At 50.5% G+C, this 23082-nt stretch overlaps 1 protein-coding gene across 1 annotated transcript; it reads right to left on the reverse strand.

Annotated features, from left to right (window-relative positions):
- Nucleotides 1-3291: 3291 nt before the first annotated feature.
- Nucleotides 3292-5016, reverse strand: GADD45G (growth arrest and DNA damage inducible gamma). The gene is made up of 4 exons (XM_081237697.1): nucleotides 4694-5016; nucleotides 4331-4432; nucleotides 3989-4202; nucleotides 3292-3902 (listed from the first exon to the last, which is right to left on the reverse strand). The coding sequence occupies exons 1-4, from the start codon at nucleotides 4744-4746 to the stop codon at nucleotides 3792-3794; spliced, it is 480 nt and encodes a 159-aa protein (XP_081093823.1). The 5' UTR covers nucleotides 4747-5016; the 3' UTR covers nucleotides 3292-3791.
- Nucleotides 5017-23082: the final 18066 nt, after the last annotated feature.

The raw sequence follows: 23082 nt of genomic DNA on the forward strand, positions 1-23082 counted from the left end.
TGGGGGTGTTTCCAGCAGTTTCCAGCAGGAAATCCACCTACTGGAATCCAGGCTCTTGCAAGCAGCCCTCACGCCTCACAGATGACTGCTGGCCACACCCTCCTCACTGCCTGGAAGAGAGAACATAAATCAGGAGCTCTTCATGTGCACACCTTATTTGCCAAGAGAAGAGAAATATCTCCTGGAAGATAAAGAAGAGAAGTTTGAGCTAGACTTAAAAACAAGGCTGCTTCCATAGACCAAGTATAACTTTGCCCTACAACAGAAATCGAAGGCTCCTCATAGGTCCAGGCATACCCCCGTCCCCAGCTGGTCTCTCCACACAGGATCACACCTCACTGCCCCAGTTAGGCTGTCAAGTGTCTTCTCAGTGGCTGGGGAAGGACAGTTTCTTTTTGACCTCTGGGGGGACACACCCCATGAGGAGTGCACGGGCTGATAGCTTGGAAAAACCAACAGAAAAGCTCAAGAACTCTGAAAAGAAGCGAAAATAAATATCTGCTCCCTGAACTGACCTCACAGCCTTGCCTTGTTTGCTGACATCCTTGCTTTGCTTCCAAAAAGCTCTATCACTGTTTTTCAAATGGCTCTCTGTGAGCCCGAGAGCAATACCCATTGTGCCACTGAGGATAATGTTTTCATTAAATGTATAATACCTAGAATGACAGCCTTTAAAATTAAAACAAATCTTGGCAATCATGTTGTCCTCTTGTCTTACCAAAGAGAGAATGGAAGCCCCAACTCCTTGTGTGTACGAGGGTTGCCTGACCCCCAGAGCTGCTCCCTCTTTCATTTCTGTATTCGTTTCATCTTTACAACAGCATTTCTGCCAGTGCAATTTTTTATAGCCATGATCAGATGCAAACAATTTTATCTGAACTGAAAGATGAGCGTGATTGACACTCGTTGCCCTGGGGTGGGCACAGCCTTGCTTCGGGCCTACAAACAGCTGGCATCTGTCTTGCTTGGTGAGGCCTGTGGGGTAAATAGGATTCCCTAACCAATGTACATTGTCACTCCTGTGCTGGAGCCTGCTGCAGCGCTGAAGACCCTGGCCTCCAAGGTCACTGAGTGACATGAGGGCATGCAACAGAATGTCAAGGAGAAGAAGCAGGAGACAACCAAATGCAGGGGAAGATGAGCTTCTTAAAAAATGTTGCCTGTGGTTTTGTATATTGCATGGTATGTACCCCTCAGAGATGTAGGAAAGGCGAGAAGGAAATACACCAAAATGTGGAGACGGCCCATTACAGCACTTTTTTCTTTCCTTTATTTGTGTTTTACAAGTTTTCTGCAATGAATACATAAAACTTTTATAAACGTATAAAGTTATGAAAGTAAGTCTTCCTTCCCAGATGTGTGACACAGCAAGTAGTGTTGGGCCCTGGAACCAGACAGCCTGGTCCAGATCCACCAGTCCACTTGATTTCTATGATCTTTAGCAAACTCCTTCATCATAAGTACAGTATTGCTGTCATTAACGTTCATCCAGTGCTTTCTAGATGCAGGGCACTGTGCTAAACAGTCTGCATGGATCACCTCACCGTGCATGCGATAATTAGTTTATCTAAGCATTACCACTTAGAGTTGTTGGAAGTATGAATACGATAATGTGTTTATAAGCACTGTGCATTTTATTACCTATCCTATGGAGTATTTCATTTTAATAGCATTAAATGCTTGTTCACACTTACCACAAAAAAATTAAGCACAAGCTTTGGGGCTGGCACTATGTCCAAGCATGCATTTTTTCCCCCTGTAAATTTTCCTAGCCCCTGGGGCTCCAACAGGTGCCCCTACTGTAAATTCTAGTCTGAGAAAGCCAAGTTTCTTAAGGTCTGCCAAGTGACTATTCTACAAGGTTCAGTGGGCCAGCAGGAGGGTCTGCCGCCTGCTCTATGCAATGCTCTGCTACATTTACTCATTGAAGGGTACATTTTAAAGTAATTATGCCCCATTTGTGTTTACTATAGCATGCTGTGGCAAATGGTCATTAGGCCAGAATGCAGACTGCTGTAGAGACCCACCCTGCAAGGCTCCACTTCAACCAGGAAAACTCAAGGTTTTGAGCAGTCGTAGGTGAAATAGGAATGAAACTTGGGCACAAACACAGCTGAATTATTTCACTGGGCCTCTGCCAAGGGGCATTTTAAGAGCTGATGAATGTGAAACAAGATGCTTTCCTCCTTACAGTAGAAATAATTAAGTTTGTACAGTCCTGTTCTGTTAATTCTTTCACGATTTGGAGAGAACTTAAAAAGTGGCACCCAATCAGCTACCTGGGACTGCTGAAAAATCAGTAGAATTTTCTTCTTAGAAAAACAGCACACTACCCCTCCTTTGCCTAGAAGGCTCAATGGACCCCTGGGCAGCTTGCTAACAGCAATCTAGCCCCGTGTATATTTCCCCTGCCAAAAGCAGTGTAGTCAGGCACCAGCGTGAAATCAAAATATTGGTCTAATAAAAAAGACTGATTCACTCAGTACATTCTCCCCTAGATCCTCCTTAAGGAAAGTCTTTGCCAAAAAAGATTTCAATTAATTTTCTCCTATAAGTCTTTCAAAGCTGCTGTGAATAGCAGCAGTCCTCATAACTCTGATGTGGGCAGAGAACACTCAAAATAGTAGAAAGCAGATGCCGGCCTCACTCAGAATTGCTCACACCTATTTGTGTAGATGCTGCCTTCCCATTTTTGCTCAGATCGTCTAAGTTCTATCACAGCCATGACAAAATGATGACTCACACTTAAATGCAGTCATCATGTCATATGCGATATTAATACCTTGGTGACATTGCTGTAAGTGCCATTCCTTTAAGAGGAAAAGTTTCCTGAGAGCAGTCTGCCACCATCCTCAGGGACCACAAAGGGCAGCGCCTGCAGAAGGCAAAGCTCATTGTGCAGGAAGGCGCTGCCTGCATCCTGCAAGCTGTTCTGATAAGCAGCTGTTGGAAAGCAGGGGGCAGAGGAGAGAGAGGGGCAGGGGAGGGAAAGGCCTCTGTTATCAGGTTGGATGGCCAGCTGCTGCACTGATGTCTTATCCCAAGTATGCTCCTGTGTTGCGAGTTTAAAAATTTTCCTAAAGGGAGAGAAATAGGAGCAGGGCTCAAGTGCTGCCCTAATACCCAGCTGGCGTCCCCTCCCCCACTTCCAGCACCCCCAGGAGCCTGTAATCCGGCCCCAACAGGAAGATGGAACAAGTGCCATCGAGTTCCGTGAATTTCAGAAGTCAACGGCCCTGCAAACCACCTCCCCGCAGACAAAGATCCCCTGCCTTCAATAAAGAGAGTAAGTTTGTTTCAGTAAGTTTATTGTAAAACTCAAAGCTGCAGCAGGATAATCCTTTAGAAAATGAAGCATCACCCGTGTCCGTTTTGAAACAGCAGTGCATACTGCTAAATCCGTCAGAGCTCCTGTAACTGGTGTGCAAGTCCAGGCCGCCTGGCCTTGCCTTCCTCCTCCTTTCTGCCGGGAGTACAGGCTGCTGAGTCACTCCTGCCCGGCCAGTCCGTCCTTCTCGGCCGCGCGGCCAAGGTCCCGCCTCCGGCCTTCCTGGGCGAGCAGCCGCTCCCCACACTTGTAGGGTCCTGGGCTGGGGCCAGCCTGCCCCTGCCGCCGCCGGGTCCCTCCTCGGGAGGGAGCCGCACCTCCTCGCCGCTCTCCACGCGCCCCCGCCTGCCAGTCTCCACGCCGCACTCCGGCGCCCTCGGAGGGCGCATCCACAGAGCCAGCCCCGCGCTAGGCGCCCCGGGGCGTCACCACGTCGATCAGACCAAGGATACCCGCGGGGCTGTCACTCGGGGAGGGTGATACTGGGCACCCAGTCGTTGACGCTGCGACTCTCCTCGCAGAACAGGCTGAGTTTCTCCAAGGAGGGGTCCTTCCATGCGTCCTCGTTGGGGTTCTGCGGGGAGAGCGCAGAGGTCAGCCGGGCCGGCCACTGGCCGATGACGGGGGCGGGGACGACATCGGGACGGAGGCGACACTCACCGAAATGAGGATGCAGTGCAGGTCCCCCGGCGCACCCGCCTCGTCGCCGGTACCCACGATCGCTGCCAGTCTCTGCACGTCGCCCACGCGCACGATGTCTATGTCGTTCTCACAGCAGAACGCCTGGATCAAAGTGAAGTGGATCTGCAGCGCGATGTCGCCCTCGTCCTCCTCGTCGGCGGCCAGCACGCAGAAGGTCACGTTGTCGGGATCCCTGCGCGGGCGAGGAGGAGGTGGTGAGGTCGGCTCGGGGAGCCCGAGGTGTCCCTCGCCGCCATCTCCCCGGTCTCCCTGCCGCTCCTCCCGCCCCGCTCGCCTTGCCCGGCCCGCGTCTATACTCACACGTTCAGAACTTTGGCGGACTCGTAGACGCCGGCGGTGAGGCAACCCTGGCGTTGCGCAGACAGCAGCAGCTCGTGCAGCGCTTTCCCGGCGCCCTGCATCCTGCGGACGAGCCAGCGCCGTGAGCAGGGACTAGCAGGAGGGTGCGCCGGGATCCTCAGGCCCGGGGACGCACCCCCAGCGCCCCAGTCCTGCGCGCCAGTTCAGTGCCGTACCCCCGGCCCAGCCGGCACACTCGCGCCCGGCTCCCACCCAGCGGGTTCCCACCCCAGCGGGCCCGAAGACTGACGCCCAGCCAGCCGCGGCCAGGGCAGGATCAGGATCCCCGAGCCCAAAGACGTCCGACGCTCGGCGCCGAGCTACCTGGCCGTGCTTTCGGGAACCGTGTCCTGGCCGCGAACTTCTTCCAGAGTCATGTTGCGATTGGCGAGCAGCAAATTATCCACAAGAGGAGAGGGCGGAGCGGACGCGAGCGAAGACAAGAAGGTCTACTGCCCAAACCGGCGCGTCTACCACCAGCTAGTTAGACTCGGCGCCGCCGCGCTCCCTTATATAGGCTGGGCCCTTGGCACAGCCAGCTGGCGCGAGCCTGCGCGCCCATTGGCCCGCGCCCGCTTTCTGATGCAAATGAGGCGGCGGCCGGAGGCTCGTGCCAGAAGGCCACGTGGGGAGGGCTGCGGGGGATGACAATGCCTCAAATCTGCCGCTTTTGTCGGAGTGTTACCAGGCAGACTGGAGCCTGCAGATTTCATCTCGCCTTTTTGTTTTTCTTAAGTCCTTAAAAGGAAAAAGTTTTTAAAAAAAGAAAAGAAAAGAAAAAACCTTGCCGACTAATAGTACGCTGCAATTTGTGAAACGCACCTTTGGGGAATATAATGATTTTTTTTTTTGCATTTATTTTTGTTGCTACCTTTCTATGTTTTCTTTACTTTAAATTTGGAGTCTATGAGACCATTGCTTTTAAACCGGAACCTAAAGCAAAAACACGCAGCGCTGGCTTTAAGCTTGCAAAAGGCCTGAGTGCAGCACCCTCCAGCTGACACTACGGCCCAGAGCGCGAGGTTCTCCTAGCACAAACAAGGCCCCTACCCGGGTGAGCTGAAAGGTCCTAGCCAACCTCCCCGCCCGCTGCAGAGCGCTGCGGGGCGCCCGGGCGCGCGAGCAGATTGCGGCCGGCGCACGCGGCTCGTTTGCATTTCTATGGAGGGTGCATAATAGAGGAGATCTGGCGTGTGGCGGTTTGTAGGAGGGACAATCGAGGCTTTCTCTTCATAGCGACACTGTCCACCTGCCGCTGGGTGGGGTAGGAAGGGCCCGCCGCGCGTGGAGGTCGCCAGGCTGCTCGGCGCGTGGGGGTCGCGGCCGCGTGCCGCTCCTGTGCCCCTCGATACGCGCCCCCTACACGGGCCCTGCTGAACGTTTGCATGTAATTCCGCCCACCCAGTTCTAGCACAAGTGCGGAGGAGCCGTGGGAGTTGGAAGGAACACCTGGCTGCTGCACCGTCTTCACAGCCGGGTGCGCTCCGCCCGGACCTCTAAGCTCCAGGCCACAAGAGCTTGGGGAACGCGGCTCGGAATCCCTTTCGCGGGGCGCCATCTACAGGCCGGCCGGAAACACCCTGACCATCTCCCTCCTCCACACTTTCATTGACCTCCAGGGACTTGGCCTCCGGCCCTCTGGTCAAGGAACGGCCCTGGTAGGGTCGGCTGAGCCCGGTCCAAGCTGCACATTAATGAAGGCAGAGTAAGGACTGCAAAACCCACCCAGGGAGGAGGTGGGGACGAAAGGAGACCCCAACCCACTACTGACGGAGGAAAAGCCCATAATTCTTAGTCTATTTTGAAATGTTTTATTGACTTAAATATGCATATATTAAAAGCTTGTAATCCAGTAATAGAAGAATAAAACTAAACGAGAGCTTGAGAGCGTTTAATAGACATTGCTTGGCTGTGACCATTAAGGACCTATAAGCCTGCAGCTTCAGATGGTTCACTCACTGAGCTTATCACTTTTGATGTCTGCATCTCTCTGCGCTACACTGAAATGCGCGGTGGGGTGCATTCCATTGCACCTCCCCCCTTTTCTAGGTGAGGCCTTTGAGACTGGACAGGACAGTTGGCGGGCGGAGCGGGTTGATTCGCTGGGAGCCCAGACTGCTTCAAGACAGAGGAAATAACAGGTAAGGAAAACAACCGAGTGCGCTGGCATCTTGCGCCGCCCGGTGGCCAGCTGGCAGAGGACAGCCGCAAAAGCAGGCCTCTTCCTAGATGTCAAGAATTGGGTGTTTGCTCACCTAACATCCCTGAAATCCGAGGTGTTTTTTTTTTTTTTTTTTGGGAATATAGCTGATTTACAATGTTGTGTTACTTTCTGCTGTACAGCGCAGTGAACCAGTTATACATATACATACATGCACTATTTTTTAGACTCTTTTCCCATACAGGTCATTACAGAGTATTGAGTTCCCTGTGCTATATATACAGTAGGTCCTTATTAGCTATCTATTTTATAAATATATAATAGTGTGTATATGTCAATCCCAATCTCCAGTTTATCCCTCCCTCCCTTTCCCCTGGTAACCATAAGATTGTTTTCTAATCACAGGAGCCAGGCAGCATCATGTGGCATTAATTTGCTACCGTTTCCTTTCTTTCTTTGTTGGTGGTATATAAAATAATGGTGTGCCTTAATTGGATAAAATGTATTTATTTTTAAGTGATTGAGACTTAGGTATTGCTCTTTTTAAAGTATTAAACATTTCTTAAAATGCGTTACTTCCAGGTCCGTGGGAAATGTTGCAAAAATGAGACTTATCTGACATCTTACTGCTTACCCTCCCCCCGCCATTTAAACACTAGAAATCTCCCCACACACCAGCCTCAGCCCCTTCTCCCAGAGGAAGGCCACTGAGGAGGGGGGACAGGAGACAGCATTTCCAGTTGGCACTGAGCCAACCTGGAGGAAGAGGGCTGATTGACAACCCCCTGAGGCTATTCAACTTCACTCACATTTTTAAGGTATTCAGTTTCAGGAAAACTGCCTTTCTGACACAGGATATGGCTTCACATGGGTTTATCAGGTCAGTCTGAATGGCCCGAAAGCCCTCATCTCAATTAGGAAGGAAACATTTTGTCTGGAGGCTAAGTTGGTCCTCCACCAGACCCCCACCCCACCCCACTCCTGTCGTTTAGACAAGTACAGAGGCTGCTGGGTCTGGGACAGCCCCTATCCAGTTTGCTGGTCAGACTATAGGAGAAGGGTGGGCAAAGCTGGCACCCCAGTCCAGGTACCTTCAGACGCCCTCCTGGCCCACCCTGAGATAGAAGACAATTGATGATAGCAAATGCCCACTTGTCCCCCTCTGTTGCCACCATGCCCCCCAAAACTGCATTCAATGCATGTGTCAGCCTGCTGCAGGCCCCAGCCCTAGGAGCCTGTGATGTCACCCAAGCACCCTTAAACCTTCCCCTGAACCTTAATCATGAAGGTGAGGGTGACTTCATTAACAGGACATCCTCAGAGATGCTCTGTTTTAAAAGCCCTTTGGAAATGTTTAGATTTAGCTGTTTTTATGAACACTTTTCAGTCACTCTCATGGCCTGACTAAAATGTTGGTAGAGATCACCATTCATTTGGGTATGGAAAGTAGTGGGCTTTAAGTAAGCAGTAAACTTAGGAGACAGTCCCTCTTGCAATTTCTGAAATTATTTGCTTCTGGAACATGCACAAGCCCTGTCATTAAATTGCAGGTTCGTTCCCCTTATGAGGACCAGCCCCACAGGCTGCAGGGCACAGACGGGTTGCTCAGAGCTCCGTGTTGCCTGCAGGTAAGGTTCCTTTAGCCTATAGGATGTCTTAGGAAACGTCCAAGTCATTGGCCCCTTTCAAAAACCAGCAACTCTCACGTAAGATCTGGATGTCCAGCTTCTCTTGGAAAAGATGAAGATTTGGCCACCGTGTGCCTGCAGCCACACACACCCCCACACCACCCCGGTAACCACAAAGTTGAAGGGGACACTGGGACCTCCAGACTGAGCACTGCTGTTCAGTTCAGCAGAGCCCCGCCCCATGCCCCTGCAAAGACACCCAGATGTTTTGTTCATGTATGTTACCTGCTTGTCCCCTTTGCATTTGCAATCTCTGAGAAGAAACTGAAGTTTGAACAGCAAAATATAGGGGCCAGGCTCTTAAAAGATGAGCTCAAATGGAGTGTGCACTGTTTGTGTCCCAGATTCTGCAAGATGTGTCTCCGATGTTGGCCCAGGGCCGTTGGAGCAATCTGCGTTGACCCCTTTCCAAGTGGTCCAGACCTTGCGCTCACCCCCCCGACCCCCACCCCCTCCAACCCCTTCCCTAGGCCTTCTTGAGTTTTAAGAAGAGTGTTAGGTTTTTTTCCCAAAAACTCATGGATGGTGGGGTGAACCACGATAACTCAGTGACAATACTACATTAACTCAGTGAAGAAAGCAAATCTTGGTGCAAGACACAAACCTATGACTTAAAACCCAGCAGCGTCATGGCAAATGCATCCCCAAATCTAACGGGAAAGGTACGGTGCCGCCACCCCTGTGCCCACCCACTGCCATGCCCCAGTAGCGGTGCAGACCGCCCCGACCCCAGGTGAAATTTGAGGGCTGTAGATGTGGAGGCTTCAGATGACAGCTGGGACAGCAAGCAGGAAACGGAAGAAGGGAAATCCCCACATAGCACAAGCCGGACATCTGTGGTCAGTCCCCGTGTGGAGAGGGCTTTCTGGAAGGAGCAGTTATTCTTGGATGAGCAATTGCATAGCGCGCGCGAGAGTCACATTAGCTCAGTGAAATCCCTGAAATAACTGGGGGGGGGGGGGGCGGGGATCATTCATGCATTTGGTACTTTGTCTATCATGAGTAGGAAATGACCTGCGATACATGTCACAGCCATAGTCAGTGACACTAGCTGAGAACCCTGACGAGCCACGTATGTGCCGTCCTCCCAGGATTAGCCACGTGCCCAAGTCTTCTGAACCTCAGTTTCGCCCCCTATGCAATGAAGATCTGCCCTTTTCCCTTCGTGGACCTCAAAGGGTGTTTCTAAAGGTCACAACTGGTCACCATTTGGCTCACATTCAGGTTTTGTTTAGGGTGGGCAGTGTTCTAAAACGACTCACAAATTCAGGTCTGACTTGTTTGTTTGTGTAGGTGGGAGTGGATGACATGCACTTTCCATATCACTCTAGACATCTCCTAAATATCACATTAGTCCTGCTGACACATTTAGTCCCTGCCTGGCTCCAGTAGGCATTTGAGTTTGGGGTAAACGTTCACCAATATACAGCTAGCTGGAAGGCTGTGGTCACCTTTCTGAAAACATTAACATATAGCATATTATAGATTACTAGAGCCACTGAGCTTCCTAACTGAAAGCCCTCCTTTATGTTCTGAAAGACAATTTAAAGTGCCTAAATACCCAGAAAGGACAGTGAGATGTTGGAGGCTGCAGTTAGCAGAACAGAGCTCGAAGCCAGTTTTTGCGGCTTGCTTTACTTTACTTTGACCTTAAGCAAAAAGTTAGTGAATGGTTTAAAGTGTTCAGGCTTGTCAACTCATTACGTCTACTTTTCTTAAGTTATCCTAAAGAATTGCATTCAAAAGTGTATGTTAGGGACTTCCCTGGTGGTCCAGTGGTAAAGAATCTGCCTTCCTCTGGATTTTACATATGTAAATTTACCACACATGAAATAATATAGTCTTATGCTAATTCCATTTTTTAAAGTATGGCATCGTGTATATTTTGATCAAGGAGAAATAAATGGAGTTTGGACTTAGAAAAAAAAAAAAGAATCTGCCTTCCGATGCAAGGGACGCGGGTTCGATCCCTAGTCAGAGAACTAAGATCCCACATGCCGAGGGACAACTAGCCCCTTGTGCCACAACTACTGAGCTTGCACGCCTCAACTAGAGAGCCCACGGGTGGCAAACTACAGAGCCCATGCGCTCTGGAGCCCACACGCCACAACTAGAGAAGAGAAAACCCGCACGCCACAACTAGAGAGAAACCCAAGTGCCACAACAAAGAGCTCGTGTGCCACAATGAAAAGATCCCGCATGCCTCAGTGAAGATCCCGTGTGCCTGCAACTAAGACCCGACGCAACCAAAATAAATAAATAAATAAGGAAATAAATAAATAATTTTTTAAGAAAATGTTTATTACAAGGAAATGTTTATTGCAGTATTTCTTTTAATGGTGCAACTCAGGAGCCACGGTAGAGGCTGAGTGTTAATTCATGGTGTAGGCGTAGACGAAACATGACAAGACCATCAATAAATGTTTTGAAGAGTATTTCGTGGCATGATAAAGCCTCAGATGGAACTGGAAAAAGCAAGATTCAGATCTGTGTGTTTCTGATTGTGCAAAAACATTTAGTGCACATGACTATCGTTGTACAAAGAAATCAAAATAGAAATGGTGGTTATATCTCAAAGTAGTGATATTATAGGTGATTTTTTTTCTTCATGATGCTTTTCTGTAATTAGATATCCTGCAATTCAGTTTCATCTAATACAAATTCAAACTTCTCGTGGATAATAACGTCATCAACCTGACTCCTGCTTCGGGCATTATTCCGAGCGATTTTTGACCATATGGTAACAGATCAAGAAGCCAGCCGTCTGCGGGACTGTGCTTCTAGAGGGGGAGGCAACAGAAAGACCTTTGACTTCTGAGCTACTCATCTTGCCGTTTGATGCAGGTCTGTTCCCAGCTGAGTGAAAATGGTGATATTGCATCAGAGGTTAACCCTGGAATGACTGGGATGGAGTTTCAGGCCACACACCGGAGGCACGCAGGAGGGCCCAGCCGGCAAATACCTGGGCAGGTGCCTTTCTGCAGACAAGCTGTCCACCAAACCAAGGTGTACATCTTAGCAAGTAGCAATGGATCAAGTTCTTTCATTCCTTCTTTGGCAAAAAATTCTACTTTCCAGAAAGGAATTACAGCAATAAATTAGGAAAATATTGTTTACATAGTATATCAGGAATTCCAGAAGTTCAAAATATTTAAGTATCCTCAACCTATTTTGGACTCTTGTACGTACAATTTGATTATTCAGTGTTGAAGGTCATTTATTTGAAAAGAGTGGGGCAACTCTTGAGTGCGTTCTTAGTAGTACTATTAGTATTAAGGTTTTATTTACCAGACTTTTATAGGACTTGCTACGTGCCAGGCACTATTCCAAGCACTTTGAAAACATCATTTAAAACTCACTGTAGGGCTTCCCGGGTGGCGCAGTGGTTGAGAGTCCACCTGCCGATGCAGGGGACACGGGTTCGTGCCCCGGTCCGGGATGATCACACATGCCGCGGAGAGGCTGGGCCCGTGAGCCAAGGCCATTGAGCCTGCGCGTCCGGAGCCTGTGCTCCGCAACGGGAGAGGCCACGGCAAAAACTCACTGTGACCCTCTTAGGGAGGTACTTTTGTCACTATTGTCGGATGAAGAACACAGTGAGGTTAAGCCAGGAAGTGACAAAGATGGACTACGAACCCGGAGGGGCTGGCTATGGAGTTCCTGCCCGTCACCAAGAGGGGTGAGACAAAATTCCCTGTAAAACCTTTTCTAGACCCTTTGGGGAAAACCACTTGGTCCACGAAGGATAAGGATATCGTCTAATGAAAAGAAGATTTCAAAAAAAATATTTGGCTCGCCTTAGGCGCCCCTATCTGACGGTGCCTGTGGTGGATTTCATGATTGCAGGGTGCCATCTTGTGGTCAAGGAGAATATAGCTGGATGCCCTGAAAAGTAGCCTCTTTACACCTTTATCTAAAGCCTTTGTGTTTCCAGGGAGCCTGCAGACTCTGGTCACACACTTCTGTTAATTTGCAGAAGCAGAGGCCTCATCAATGTGCAGCCTCTGAGAAGTCAGGCAGGTCTAGAGGACGCTCCTGAAGGTTTTGCTTCCAGTAGAGATGCAGGGGGTGAGCATACAGAGACACACCAACGAAGGGAAAATCAGAGCCAACCGCTGGGAACATTGAGTCAGCTGTAATACTCCTGCCCACTTTACAGATGGTAAAACTGAGTTTCAGGGAGACTAATGGCATGCCCAAGATCGTACAGCTAATCACAGAGCTGGGATTCTGACTGCCCGCTGCCAGACCTCATGCAAACCTCCTGTTTATGCCATTGCACTGTGAGTAGAACCTGGGCTCACCGCTAGACAGCTACTCTGAGACACAGCCCATATAGCACTTAGCCATGCAGGGGGGAAGCCCAGCGACTCATATACCTGTTTTCCGTTCAAATTAAAAATGCTCTGAATCTCCCCAGGTCCTTTGGTGTTCTGAACTCCCCTCATCAGCCACAGGAAGTGAAATATATGGATTATTATTTTTTTCTGACCAACTCATAGGCAAATTTAAACTTGAAGGGACCTACAAGGTACCTTTCTCCAAAATAGTGCCAATTTTGAGCACAGACAGAACCCCACAAGACGTCCACCTCAGAAAAGGGTAGCTCCACGGGCTGGTTGCTTCTGACTCATCCGCCTCCATCTGTGATCATGCTCTTGGCAGTAATAGCAGTGCCAGCTCCTTCATCTCCAAAGGACTCAGCTCCAACCCAAACCTGCAGCGTCAGCTTCCCCCAGGAGCTTGTCAGCAGTGCAGAGCCTCAGGCTGCGCCCAGCCCTCCAAACTGAGAATCCTCATCTTAGTAAGATCAGAGTGATGCCTGTGGCATGCAGGTGTGTGACGCGCTGCTGGAGACTCTGGCCAAGGGTGATGGACGTGAACCAGACCAAGAGACGGGGTGGGAGAGGGGACTGACCTGCCCTCCAGGTGGCAGGAACACCAGGAGGGCACAGTAAGGTGGACAGTGCAGCACAGTCTGAGGACAGAAAGGACAGCTAAAATCAAGGAGCCATTCTGGACTATAATAGGTTTGGGATATTTGAGGCACCCAGCAGAGGCCACAGTGGAGCAGTGGTGGACGTGGGTCATCTGAACTGGATGCACAGCCTCGAGATTCATCAAGGCCATGGCCACTTGCCAAGTGACCTCTGAATTGGAGAACGGGGAAGGTAGTGAGCTGCTAATCCCCCCTCCCAAGTCCACTCCCCCTTTTTCCAAGGAATAAAGTTTCGCCTTTGCAGGGGGTCTCCCAGGTGGACGTTGCATGCCCCATCTGCCTTGTCACCAGACCCTGCTCTGGCCAACGGAGTATGAACTTGCACGCCACTTACTCAAACAGGAATTGCTTTCTATCAGCATCAGTTTTTTCCTCCCTGGGGCTGTGGTGCAAGTGGGGAGAGAGCAGCATAGGGACAGTCCTGGCTCCCCACCTAACCACGTAGACCCAGACTGTCATTGTTGAGAGAGACATAAGCTGTGTTCGGTTGCTGTGTTTTGGAGATCTTTTTAAACGTTTTAAATTTTGACAAAACTTCAGACACAGGAAAGTTGCAAGCATAGCACAACAAAGCATTCCTGTGTATCCTTCACCCAGTTCCCCCATGTTACTACATTTGTTTCATCTTTTTCTGTCTTCCTCAAATATACATATTTTTCTGAACCACTTGAGGGTAAGCCTCGGGCACGCTGCCTCTTCACCACTGTTTATGTCAATATTTCCTACGAACAAGGATATTCTCCTAATTCCATAAACCATAGCAAAATAGTCAAAATCAGAAAACTAACGTTGGCAGAGTTGAAGCTACCCTCTAGTATACAGACCACAGTGCAATTCGGTCGATTGTCCCAGTGATGTCCTTTACAGCAAAGGAAGCCCAGGATCACAGCACCGTCCCTTGTCATGTCTCTTCCGTCTCCTTTAATCTGAAATAGCTCCTTAGTCTGTTTCTTGACATGGATCTTATTTGACATCAAGGTCTTAAGAGTTCAGCCCCTGATGTTGCAGACTGTCCCAGGACTTGGATTTGTCTGCTGTTCCCTCACGATTCGATTCAGGGGATGCAGGTGGCAATGTCTTGTCCTCCTCCGGACAGGTATCATTACGTGCTTTCATCGGTCTGTGCTCATTCATGGTCCCATATTGGTGGCCGTTTGATCAAGGTGGAGTCTTCCGTGTTTCTCCAACATAAAGTCACCATTTTACCCTTTCCAATTCATGAGTGCTCTGAAGGGAGATGTAGGGGGTCATTCAGCAGTTTAGACAGCACAGTAACCAGTGCAAATGTGGAGACGCTGCTGACTCTGCAGCAAATCCAGGCTCCTTGGCCTGAGGACAGTTGTTAGGAATCTTTTTTTTTTTTTTTTGATTTTTTTTTTTTACATCTTTATTGGAGTATAATTGCTTAACAATGGTGTGTTAGTTTCTGCTTTATAACAAAATGAATCAGTTATACATATACATATGTTCCCATATCCCCTCCCTCTTGCGTCTCCCTCCCATCCTCCCTATCCTACCCCTCTTTGCGGCTGCTTCCCACTAGCTATCTACCTTACGTTTGGTAGTGTGTATATGTCCATGCCTCTCTTTCGCTTTGTCACAGCTTCCCCTTCCCCCTCCCCATATCCTCAAGTCCATTCTCTAGTAGGTCTGTCTTTATTCCTGTCTCACCCCTAGGTTTTTCATGACATTTTTTTTCTCCTTGTTGGGAATCTTATACATTCACATCCCTCCCTTGGTATTTTGGATACGCAGGAAATTTTTCCTAGTTTCCCTGGACTCCCATTAAACTTTAATATTAATTTTTTAATAGCCCAGAAGGGAGCCTGGGTGGTGTATTTCCATTTTGCCAGAGAAGTCCACAGCAGGACAGGCATAGTTTCTGGACAAGGGGACTGAGGGCCGCTCTATCCCTTAGGATGCTTTCAGCCTCCACGACAGGTGATGCAGCCCCGAGGCACCGAGTGGGGCTGCCCCGCCCAGCTGCTCCCTTGGTCCTGAAACCCCGTAGGGACTGACCCCTCTTTTCCAACAGTCCCACCTGGAGACTCAGCCCCAGTGGGAGGAACGTTCATGCTGGCCCAGGAGGAGAGGACAAACGAGGAAGAGGCCGGCTATGTTATCGTATCAGGTGGCTAAAGACCAAACGCTGGCCCGGGGCCCAGGCTTCAGCCCCTGCTCCCCCACCCCACCTCCCCACTCAGCTCCAGCAGCCTCTGCTGTTCCCCAGCTCTCAGCACATTTTGAGGTCACCTCTGCTCCTGCTGTCCCCACCTCTCCCCTCCCACACCTCTCAGTGAGGCCTGGCACATGCCGAGTCAGGACACTCTGCCCCAGGGGGAGGGGGTTTCCTGGCCTCTCTCCTTCCCTGATGGTAATGCCTCCATCATGACGATGATGTGCTTGGCCTTTGACCTTCACATGTCCCTGGATCACACCCCACACCTAGGCATCTCTTCGTGCAAAGCCATCCAGCCCAAGTCCTGGCTGGAAGGGAAAACCTAGTGTCCTGATCACCCTCGGGCACCCACACACACATGCCTCCTAGGGCACAACACCAGCCTGCGTGACCATGTGTGCCCGACATGACTGTGTGTGTGTGTGTGAGAGAGAGAGAGAGAGACAGAGACAGAGACAGAGAGACAGAGATGATGCTTGCAACACAAAGCACGTCAGCCCACCAGGAGGCCTGGCCACCCGCACTCAGTGCTCTTCCAAGCAGTCTGCAGGACTGTTGTCTTCTGAAGTGCAGCCCCATTTGCGACCCCCAATAACCCAGAAACCCTGGGGGTGGGTGCAGAGAAGGCCCCGTCCAGCAGCCGGGTGAGAGCAAGCCTCTGAGAAAGTTCGACTGTCCACCACATGGCCACCGCCCTCCCCAGCGCTCAGAAGCCAGTGTGGTCCCGGGCGCTGGTCAGTTCCGAGCCCGGAGGCCCTCCCTGTTTTCAGGGCGGGGGAGCATGGGCCCCTGAGTCCCACTGCCCACAGAGTCTCCACGGGCTGAGCGTCACAGGGTCAGAAAGCATTTCCTAAGGAAGATCCATGTGTCCCAGAACAATCCTCACTGGCCTTCCCCAGAGGCCAGCTCTGCTTTAACCCAGAGGACAGGAGTAGGCAGGCAGTCCTGCCCACCTTGGCCATAATCATTAGTTGAGCACGTACTACACTCAAGGCAGTGAGCTGGGGCTGGGGTTGGGCAGGACACAGGCTCTGACTGCAGGAAGTCCACGCACAGCACCCCCAGCCCTGCTGATCATCACCACCTCCCTCTTCTTGCAACCCCTGACAGGAGCTCCCCAAAGCCAAGGAGGCAGGCATGGAAGGGGGTGAGGAAGAGGCTGGAAGAGGCACAGGTGTCAGGTGAGGGACAGGCCACACGGCTCCCGCAAACACAAACTCACAAAGTTGGATTCAACCTTTGAATCCAAGGCAGGTCAAGGAGGGGACATGTGAACCTGGGGGTGGGGGGGTGAGGGGGAAGGGTTCTGCCCCGCCCAGGGGAAAGATAAAGCTCTGGATCAGCTTCTCAAACTAATGCCTGATGGAACCCTCCCCGGGTAGGAGGGATGGTGGCAAGAGACATGGTCCATTTTTAAATAGGTTTGGGAAACGTGGGGTTAAAGGAAACCTGCTGCTGCCCTGCAGGATTTATCAAAGCTGTTATCCTATCGCAGTGTATCTGGAATCTCCGAGAGAGAGGTGAGGGCCTGCCACTATGCCAGACTTACTTGACTGCAAACCCTTTGGCGTGGATCATACAACCAGGCTTCCATGGGGCACAGCATGGGGGTACAGGTCCCCAGTGTCTCCCAGCCCTGACACTGTGAGGCGTTTGTCCCCGGGCATCCCCATCACCTGGGAACTTGCTAGAAATGCAAATTTTCAGCCCCACCTGAACCTCCTGAATCGGAAACTCTGGACGTGGGATGGGCAATCTGTTACAGCAAACCCTCCAGGGGATTCTGATGCCGCTCCGGGCTGTGACACCCTCCTCATGGAAGCTGGGGTCTGGCAGATGGGGAGGAGTTCTCCAAAAACAATAACAAGGAGTAAATGAATTTTAGGGGCCTTTCCCTTGAGCTGATAGTGGGTGGGTGGGGGGCCATACAGGGCCGCCCTGCGGGGTGATGCACTGCCCACCCCCTGGTGCTGGGTCCCTATGGCCACTTCCCTCCCTCATGCAGCCAGTCACCACCAGAACCAGGAAAGCCTGGGAGGGGCACTTTGCACACTGGACACCATGCAGGGATGCAGACTTTCCCTCCCCCAGGGTCAGGATTGCAGACCTCAGTTCACGTGGGCTCAATCAGCCTGGAGCCCAGCCTGAACCCCAGCTTCTGTCTGTGGCGTGAGGCTGGTACAGAGGATGTGCCCAGTGAGGGGGGAGGTAGAGCCGACCTCACCCGGGCCCCCAAACACAGATGTCACCACCCCCTTCACCCCACGCAAAGCACACGCTCTGATGGAGCTTCTATTGCTGATAATCGGGCCAAGCTAAGCAGAAGTAACGGGGTGACCCCTGGCAGGCTGCTTCTGTGGCAGCTGCTCAGGTGACATCCAGGGGACAAGCTGAGGCTAAGGCCAGCTGTCCACTCCCCATCCCCACGCCTCTCCCCCAGGCCAGGCAGGGGCTCGCTGTATGATCACCCCACAGCTCAACTAACAAGGGCAGGGGGACATTTTGCAGACTTCATGGATGTTAAAAACAAAGACCACTCTAGCACCTTCTTGATCATTTCTTAAATCCCAGAAGGTTCCAACAAGGGTTCCCTCCACCCTCAATCATATGACTTATTTAGAAATTCTCCCCTTAACACAAGGGGTCTGATATTTGGAGAGCGTTTCTCATGATTTTGGTCTAAATATACACACATACAATTTCAAACAGTAGCATTCACTCAAATTTTTAGGAGCATGTTGGGAAGTGCAATTTATACCCTGATGCCCACAGACATATTTGAACTCACCAAGGCAGGGACAGGAATAAAGGCAGGGGGAACACAGTGGGCCCAGCCACAACCTGCCCAGAGACCTCCACGACCACCGGCTTCAGCTTAGACCGGGTGGCTCCAAGCCTCTAGTCCAACCAACACATGGAGCCTCCCCAGGTGGTGACACTGCCACCCAAGCAGGACTTAGGATGCAGAGACCCAACAGCCTAGATGTCTGGGAATGGCAGAAAAGATAAATTTAAAATTGCACATTCCAGGTCATTTTTGTGAAAGCAGCCCAGCGCTCCAGAAACAGGTGGGCAGTTCTCACCATGAGTGAACCTCGCATTCAAGGCTCCGGCCTCTGTGTGTGCTTCATTCGAGACCCTGCCCCAGCAGCAAGGTCCTCTGGTCCCTGAGGGGCCAGCCAGGGGCACAGCCTCCATTCCACCTGATGGTTACAGTTTTCTTTGTATCATAAGAATGCAGCTCCCAATAATTGCTTTGCTTTGGTCACAGTAAAGTGAAAGTAAGTCACACATGTTGACCTGAGTTGGCATTGCTCTGTATCTGCACTCCACGTCTCTCCAGCTCTGCAGTTCCCCTCAATTCTGGAATATAAATATGTGGGGAAAAGAGTAGTTTGAGAGGTTTGAGGGATTTTTTTTTTACAAGATTAGTTCTAAATTAACTGTACATTAAAAAATTATCTAAACTTAGCAATTAGTTTGAAGATATGACCTAATAAATATCTCTTTACCTAAAAAAAAAAAAAAAATGATGCAGCATACTTTGTGTGGACCCCACGGCATCCCTGTCCACCTGGGATTGCCACACCCTCTGCCCAAGCTCACAGGTCATGGGTGGGTTGGCGGCAGGGTCCCCAGGCCTCCCTTCCTCTGTAGGGGAACACCTGGACCTTGGATTTTGTCCGCTGTGAATGGCATCACAGAATGTGTGCGACTGGACTAATCCCTGTAAAGTGACAATGTTGATAGCATTCACGTCACATCCTCCTGAAGGTTTGCAGTTGTTCACCTAAATCCAACTGGCATAGACTCTCCCTGAGTCAAGAAGGTGCTTCTGTGACGATATTTCCTTTCTTGATGTCATTCACAGCAACAATAATAGAAATAATAGTGTCAGTTGAGCACTTACCTATCAGGTGCTGTGCTGACCGTTTTACATTCGTACTCTCACTGAATATTTGTTTTGTTTTGTTTTGTTTTGCAGTACGCGGGCCTCTCACTGCTGTGGCCTCTCCCGCTGCAGAGCACAGGCTCCGGACGTGCAGGCTCAGCAACCATGGCTCACGGGCCCAGCCGCTCCGTGGCATGTGGGATCTTCCCAGACCGGGGCACAAACCCGTGACCCCTGCATCGGCAGGCAGACTCAACCACTGCACCACCAGGGAAGCCCTCTCACTTAATATTGATTACAGTCCAGTAAGGTAGCACCCCTATCATTACCATGCCAGTCAATGGGGAAACTGAGGCCCATGGTGTTATGTAATGTGCCCAGGGCCCCAGCAAGTAGTCAGGACTGAGCCCTGGCTTCTGACCCCAGAGCCCACCTCCCTTCTTTTTTTTTTAAATTGAAGTAGAATCGGCATATAACACTGTGTAAATTTGAGGTGTACAACGTGTTGGGTTGATACATTTGTATGTTGCAATATGATTACTATCGTATCATTGGTTACCACCTCCATCTTGTCACATAATTATCATCTTCTTTTGTGTGTTGAGACCAGTCAGGATCTAGTCTCTCAGCAACTTTGATGTTTAAAAAAAAAAAAAAAAAAAAAAAAAAGACCACACTCCTACTTATCTTGGAGTATTGCCAGACTCTAAAAGTTGGAAGAACTCTTTTTTTTTTTTGCATTACGCGGGCCTCTCACTGCTGTGGCCTCTCACGTTGCGGAGCACAGGCTCCGGACGCGCAGGCTCAGCGGCCATGGCTCACGGGCCCAGCCGCTCCGCGGCATGTGGGATCTTCCAGGACCGGGGCACGAACCCGTGTCCCCTGCATCGGCAAGCGGACTCTCAACCACTGCGCCACCAGGGAAGCCCAAAGTTGGAAGAACTCTTGTTTGAACGCATAATCAGAAGTGAGAGAAGCTGGGTGATCATTCATTCATTCATCAAATAGTGTGAGACGCTGGTTAGACGTGTCAGTAAGAGGAACGGCCACGGTGCTGTCATGAGCAGATCTAACACCACGGGGCTTGGGGATAGGGAGTTCATTTCTCCCTCACACGAGTTCTGAGGCAAGCAGGCCAGTGGGACCAGGTTAGTCCTGGGTCATTTTCCACCATCCCCTGCAGCAGTAGTACCCAAAGTGGCTGGTCTGAAACTAGATAAGAAACTTGCACCAGACATGAATCAACACCATGCTTCCTTCATCGAGAAAGTCCTGTTTACAAAGAAAGCATTACCTGAACTGAACAATGTACCTGGCAATGCAGTTGCTCTGCATTCTGGCACTAACTCCTTCTCTCCTCGTGGGTGTAGCAGTTACAGACTAGTCCAAGGAGCATACTTTGTGTGGACCCCACGGCACCCCTGTCCACCTGGGATTGCCATACCCTCTGCCCAAGCTCACAGGTCACTTCTGCTCCTGTATTCTGTGGGTGCAAACTTAGACATGTGTCACAGCTCACTGCAAGGCTGTGAAAGATGAGCCATGTGCTGGATCAAAAGAGGTCACCTGGCCCAATGGACTTGTGTCCAGGAGGAGAAAAGCCCTGAGGATCCCTGTGTCTCTTACCTGTTCCTTTCTGCATGTTGGCGTGTGGCTCCCCACTGCAGATAGGTGTGGAGGACATTTCTGTTCTACTTTCCTTCTAGTCACCTAGGAAGATCACACTTCCTGCCACCTTGAAGTTAGGACCCTAAATCCAATGACTGGTGTCCTTGGAAGAAGAGGGAACTTTGGACACGGCCGCACAGAGGAAGAGCCCACATAAAGACAGAGGAGAGATTGGAGTGATGCAGCCACAAGCCAAGGAACACCAAGGCCTGCCAGGAACACCAGAGCCTGGAAGAGATTCCATGCTGAGCCCCTAGAAGGAAGCAGACCCACCAACACCCTGATTTCAGACTCTGGCCTCTGGAACCTGAGAGAATAGATTCTTGTTGTTTAAGCAGCCCAGTCCGTGGTACTTTGTTACAGCAGCCCCAGTAAACTCATACAATCCCTAAAGGACCTTGTGGTGGTTTGAAAACATGTCCAAAAATTCTAGACATGACTTCCAACAAAAGATGGAGCCCATTCCCCTCAGCTCAAACACGTGACTTGCATCTAAGGAACAGGACATGGTGGAAGAGATGCCACATGTCTTCTGAGGTCAGGTCATAATAGGTGTCCCTAGGGCCCCAGGCACCGTACTCTGAGGAGGCCCACACCACAAGGGGAGGCCACACGTCCTGGCCAACAGCGCCAGCAGAAGTCCCAGACGAAAGCCAGCATCGGCCTCCAGATGTGGGAGTGGGGAATCAGAGGTGACCAAGCCACAGTGACCGCCACCCCCTGAGTACCTCTGAGAGGACACACCCACTTGACCAAGGAGCCCCAGCCCACAGGGGTGGTGAGCAAAGCATTGCTGTTGTGCCACAGCACTCGGCTTGGGGATATTTGTTATATGGCAGTGAAGAACTGAAGCAAGGGACCCACCACGGAGAGGAGAACAGGAAAGACCATAGAATTATGGTCTTTATTGTAACAGGTGCACGGGGGAAATTACAGGACATGCGGAAGAGCCCAGACTGGAGGGGAGAGGAGGCTGCCACCCAACATCCAGTGTGCAGAAGCACAATCCAAATACAGACCCCAATTCTCAGAAACCCTACCACCTAAATCCGAGGGAAGGAAATGCTCTCCTAGTGGCCCCAGTCACATAGATGCCTCCTCTCTCACAAGGAGCCAGGAGTAAGAAAGAGCCTCCCAGGTGTCCCCACCTCCATCATGCCAAGGCCAGACTGGCCCAGGAGACAAGGCATGTCTGCCCCACAAAGCATGTATCAGGTGTGTGCTATGTGCTTCCAGGGCAGAATCAGGTAGTCCAAGCACAAAGCACAGCACGGTGTGCTGGGTGATTTGTAGCCCAACCGTCCTGGTGGCTAACTTCTCCATGGGCAGAATATCCTATGAAGGTCTGCAGCTGGCCTGGGGCCCAGGGACATTTAAGCATAGACAGTAAAAGGCTGAGACACATACACTTATTTATTTGTCTCCAAAAATACTTTGTGTCAGCTTACAAATAAACACACAATTCTGTGCTGCAAGATGAAACATAACTACAGTGAGAAATTCGAGTCAAAGGAAAGCAAAGAAAGACTGGTCAGTGGCGGCAGTGGCAGCCCAGTGCCAAAGGACAGAAACAGGCGCAGAGAAAGATCCAGGTAGCATCACCTGTATGCTTAAGTGCCAAACATGACATCTCACCAGAAACACAGAGACAGAGAGACAGTGAGAGAAAGAACAACACAGACAGACTCTCCAAGAAAACCAGCCCTAAACCTCGACCAACCTATTTCCCCAGGATCTCAGAAATCCATTCAAGGTAAGTCCTACAGAACAGGGACTGTCCCCCTGAGACAGGCCAGCTTGAAAGATGAATTTGATTCCATCTGGATTCCAGAGTGTTAGGGAGACTTTAGCAACATGTCTCAGCCTTGCTACACTCTTTTAAGTGAGATGAATTTCTCATAACTTTTTCCAGAAAATGAGTCAACATGGAGTCCTGATTTTCAGGCAGTGTGGTATGGAATCCCAAATGCTTAAAGTAAATGTCACACAAAAAATAGTTTAATGGAGAAGCCAAATGACAGCCATACTTCTTACCACCCTGAGCTGGAGGTGTCCCTTAAAACAGTGGTCCCCAAACCTTTCTGGCACCAGGGACAGCTTCCGTGGAAGACAATTTTTCCACAGAC

Source organism: Mesoplodon bidens (assembly GCF_964165515.1).
Source record: "Mesoplodon bidens genome assembly, chromosome: 6".
NCBI classification, from domain to species: Eukaryota; Metazoa; Chordata; class Mammalia; order Artiodactyla; family Ziphiidae; genus Mesoplodon; species Mesoplodon bidens.

Excerpts from the sequence above, each read along its gene's own strand:
- GADD45G (XM_081237697.1), bottom strand. The coding sequence starts at position 4,746 with ATGACTCTGGAAGAAGTTCGCGGCCAGGACACGGTTCCCGAAAGCACG. Across the intron at positions 4,203-4,330 it reads TCCGCCAAAGTTCTGAACGT|GGATCCCGACAACGTGACCT; the intron begins GTGAGTATAGAC and ends TCGCCCGCGCAG. Across the intron at positions 3,903-3,988 it reads TGCACTGCATCCTCATTTCG|AACCCCAACGAGGACGCATG; the intron begins GTGAGTGTCGCC and ends CTCTCCCCGCAG.